The 3,774-nt window shown below is 38.3% G+C and overlaps 1 protein-coding gene across 1 annotated transcript; it reads right to left on the reverse strand.

The window, feature by feature from the left end:
• Nucleotides 1-688: 688 nt before the first annotated feature.
• LOC128216631 (uncharacterized) lies at nucleotides 689-3,297 on the reverse strand. Its single transcript, XM_052923246.1, has 3 exons — nucleotides 3,218-3,297; nucleotides 2,240-2,404; nucleotides 689-1,784 (listed from the first exon to the last, which is right to left on the reverse strand). The coding sequence occupies exons 1-3, from the start codon at nucleotides 3,228-3,230 to the stop codon at nucleotides 919-921; spliced, it is 1,044 nt and encodes a 347-aa protein (XP_052779206.1). The 5' UTR covers nucleotides 3,231-3,297; the 3' UTR covers nucleotides 689-918.
• Between the last annotated feature and the right edge of the window lie 477 nt (nucleotides 3,298-3,774).

Consider the following 3,774-nt stretch of genomic DNA (forward strand, 5'->3'; position numbering starts at 1 on the left):
AGCACTTCATGTACATATCTTACACCCGTTTTTTGACCACACGATATATCGATTCACGCAGAATAATTCGATAGTTTCACTTCGGAGAATGACATTCTGACACAATCTAGTTATGAAATATAACTTCCTAGAGAGTGGATAAATTCTCGTTGTTTCTTTAAAAGCCACTGGTGACAATAAACAACATTATCAATATCCAAAGCTGTTTCGATTGACCTATACATGTTCGCTCTTGTTGAAGGACCATTGTCTGTATACACTTTATTGAAGCTTAAATAATGATCCAGGGTCATACGTTTGGTGTCAGGACAATGTCCATGGTCCGTAATGTCCGTAATTCCGTTTGTATTGGAGTCGTTTTCCACACCATACATTAACCAACGAGTTTACCGCCCTCCACAGCATCGCGCAAGCATGTACACGGCAAGAGACCATGGATTGTTTTAGCCATTATGATCTGCACAAATGAAATATTGAAATCTCTAAGGTTCACAATTTTATTTGATATTAAATAAAGGCCTGGTGCCATTATGGCAATGGTCAACGCGACCCAGACATGGTATAAGCACATTGATACAATATTGACTTCTGTGAGGCTCAAACTCGAACCGTTATTCATAGAAGATCTATAGAATTCATGTTCTGTTAAACAGTGCATGTCCAAATTATGGTCCCAGTAGACTGCTTATTACATGGATGATATGAACATAGGTATGTGTTGTAATTCAGGCAATTCTTACGTCTAAGCGTGATTTTGATAGCCTTCATAGGGCAGTTTTATTTATTAAATTCATTGTTGTTCTTATTTTCATCAATTGATCACAGCACAGTGTTATCAGGGGTAATATACAATGTATGTCTGCGAATATTGATATTTAAATGGAATCTTTTTGGTCGTTTCTTGACATAACATATGCACTACACTGTTGACACATGGATGTAGTTCCTATTCAAATCCTCTGAACCAAAGCTTACGTCACTTCCTGTGCCACGTGATCGTGTTTCATTATTCCTAAGATTCCTGTCCCTTGAACCATGCTTTCTTCGAGGCCGTTTACGACCCTTCTTATCTCTATTAGGATCTTTGCGATACCTCCGACGTGAGCTAGGCGAACTTCTCCGTGTGTTTTTCTGGTACCTGGAGACTGACGTGAGGTCGGTCAAGTTGGTTTCACCGCTGATGTACGAGGCGCCTGTAAGATCGGAGCTGCTGTGAGTTATGGACGATGACGACCTTTCCCTTGTTCTTAATTTACTATTGCTGTTGGATCTACGATTGATGCTTCCTCCTCCTAAGTTGTTCTCGTACCTTTTTAGCGAATTAATTGTCAGTGAAGAATCACTTTTTGGATTTCTTTCAAAACTATCACGTCTTGACATTCTATGGTTGTCACCGGATGTTTGTCTATGTCTGCCATTAGCGAAACCAGCAGCATTGTTTATCGTCTTAGTTCGGAGAGACCGCCTGACTGGCCCGTCAGTTTCTCTCTCCATCCTATATACTGGGGACCCCCCGGGGACCTCATCTTCAACACCGGATGAATCGTCATTAGAGGAATCACTAGAATATTGCGCCATTCGCACACGAGGCGGTGAAAGGTCCCTCTCCCCTACGTCACTTCCTGTTGAGGATGAATCGGAACTGCCGCGCGCGTATCCCGGATTCACGTGACCCCGATCTCGACCCTTTCGCTCCTTTTTGTGTCTTTTTCGGGACGCGATCGGATCCGGAAATGGGTTTACTCTGGATCTTTGATGAAGCGGAAACTGGAATTTGGATGATGCTGAAAAATATGGTATCTAAATGTAAACCCCCCGAATAATTTCAATGTTCAAATGAAACATATTTCAGTGAACAATATTACACAACTGTAGCAAATGAAAAGAAAACGGTTGCCTTTAAATATCACCAAGCAATCATTATCACGTTGTTCTAGAACAAATACTATTTAGTGGAGCAGAAATTGACCACATGTAAAAATGTTTTTGTTTTCAGTATATGTCAAAATCATTAAGAAGTAAACACTATCAAGAAACACGCTTTTTCCTTGTTTTACCTTTCGGAAACTGCAAATTCTCAGTCAGCAAAACTTTAAATTTCATAGAATGAATTTGTGTGGGAAAAGAATAAGCTTTGTAAATATGATAATAACTTAATTGGGCCCAGATACCTTGTTTGGGCCCCAAATCACCTGGCGAGTCACCTTTATCAGAGCAGTGTGACACGAGAAAAACAAACCTGTTGAAAATACATGATTGGTCTTCTTCATGTTAGTCTCTCTGCGGGCCTTCATGTAGCAGTATACAACAAGGGCAATAACTCCAACCACGAGGGCGCAGCCTCCGATCCCCGCCCCCACCACCAGACCGATAGACACTTCGCCACCGCCCGGCACATCGGGCTCTGGAGAGAGGTACATGGAACTTGAGAATGGGTAACGTACTGAATGAAGTCTAACATAGTAATGTATAATGTGTATTCTTTATACAGTATGTCACAACCGACTCTACTTTTGTTCATTAGCTTAGGAGACGAGATGGAGCCAATCACGGACTCTTAAACGTTTATGTTGGCAACGATATTATTCAACTTTGTTGGAATTGAGTTAAGCTTCCCATGTGATCATACTCTCAGTCTAAAATTTCAAAAGCATTACTAGCGTTTTTCTGCTGTCACATATAAACATAAATCTAAACAATATAGAGGATATTTGTTTGTTTGATTGTAAGATCGAAATAATTTCACCAATTGAGTACCTAAAGCTATATATACTTTTGGAGTTCACGAGGTGAAATATATTGCTATCTTTTACTGATACACAAGTTTGTGCGCTGACGTTTGAATTGAAATTGAAAGCGGTGTTAAATTTTCAAAGCGTGAAAAATATCAAAATGCTATTTCACTGTTTGAAACGCTGATATAGCATTTCTATTTCACTAATAAACCTCTATAAATCTTATCATTTCACACGATTTATTTCGACGTCTGAATCTACAAAACTCTTACGAGCGCATTTAAATACATTCACATTTTAGATATAAGATGAGACTCGATACATTTCACTCACAATTTATCGCCTCTAAATCTGTGCTAATTGAGAAATAATAGGATTTAGAAATCAAAGCTCAATGAAAGTTCTTAAACCTCTACCCTGTGATAAGCCTAACATGTTCACTATCAACTCATCATCGTCTTGAACACTATAAAAACACTTACTTCTATCATCCATCTGGTGTCAATTTCCTTGTTTTAATGGTTGTATATAATTATATATGTGTGTAAATGGCAATACGGAGCATCCATGCCTCATTCGTACATTCGGAAATATGAATTATGAAATGGCCTGTGACCACAGCCTATGTGTACACTAATTCCATTGTTGGACAGATATTTAGATATCATGAGATGCATATCTAGACAGCAATGTAATTTTCATACTCATCTTTGATCATATTAATTACTGTTGAATGTGGTCACATGTATGGTACGTTATATGACATTATTTAAAGCTGACAGCTTGGTGAGTTCAAACGTCAACGGTGGGAGCTTGATGAAAGTAAGGAAGTGCACATACTGTATATACATGCTCGCATGCGAAAACTCACATTAAAGGGACACATGTTATAAGGTCAGACACCGAAAACATTAACTTCATGAGATATGTGAAGAAAAATACTTAATTAAATGATAAAACATTAACTGATAAAACATTAAATGATAAAGCAATATCAAAGTTTTAACTTCTAACCATATTTTTACATATAAAATGGCTT

The sequence above is a fragment of the Mya arenaria genome, chromosome 14 (assembly GCF_026914265.1).
Source record: "Mya arenaria isolate MELC-2E11 chromosome 14, ASM2691426v1".
Taxonomy (NCBI): domain Eukaryota; kingdom Metazoa; phylum Mollusca; class Bivalvia; order Myida; family Myidae; genus Mya; species Mya arenaria.

Bases quoted from the DNA above. Each gene is read 5' to 3' on its own strand.
- LOC128216631 (XM_052923246.1), bottom strand. The intron at 1,785-2,239 runs GTTTGTTTTTCT...CATATTTTTCAG, and splicing joins CAATCATGTATTTTCAACAG to CATCATCCAAATTCCAGTTT.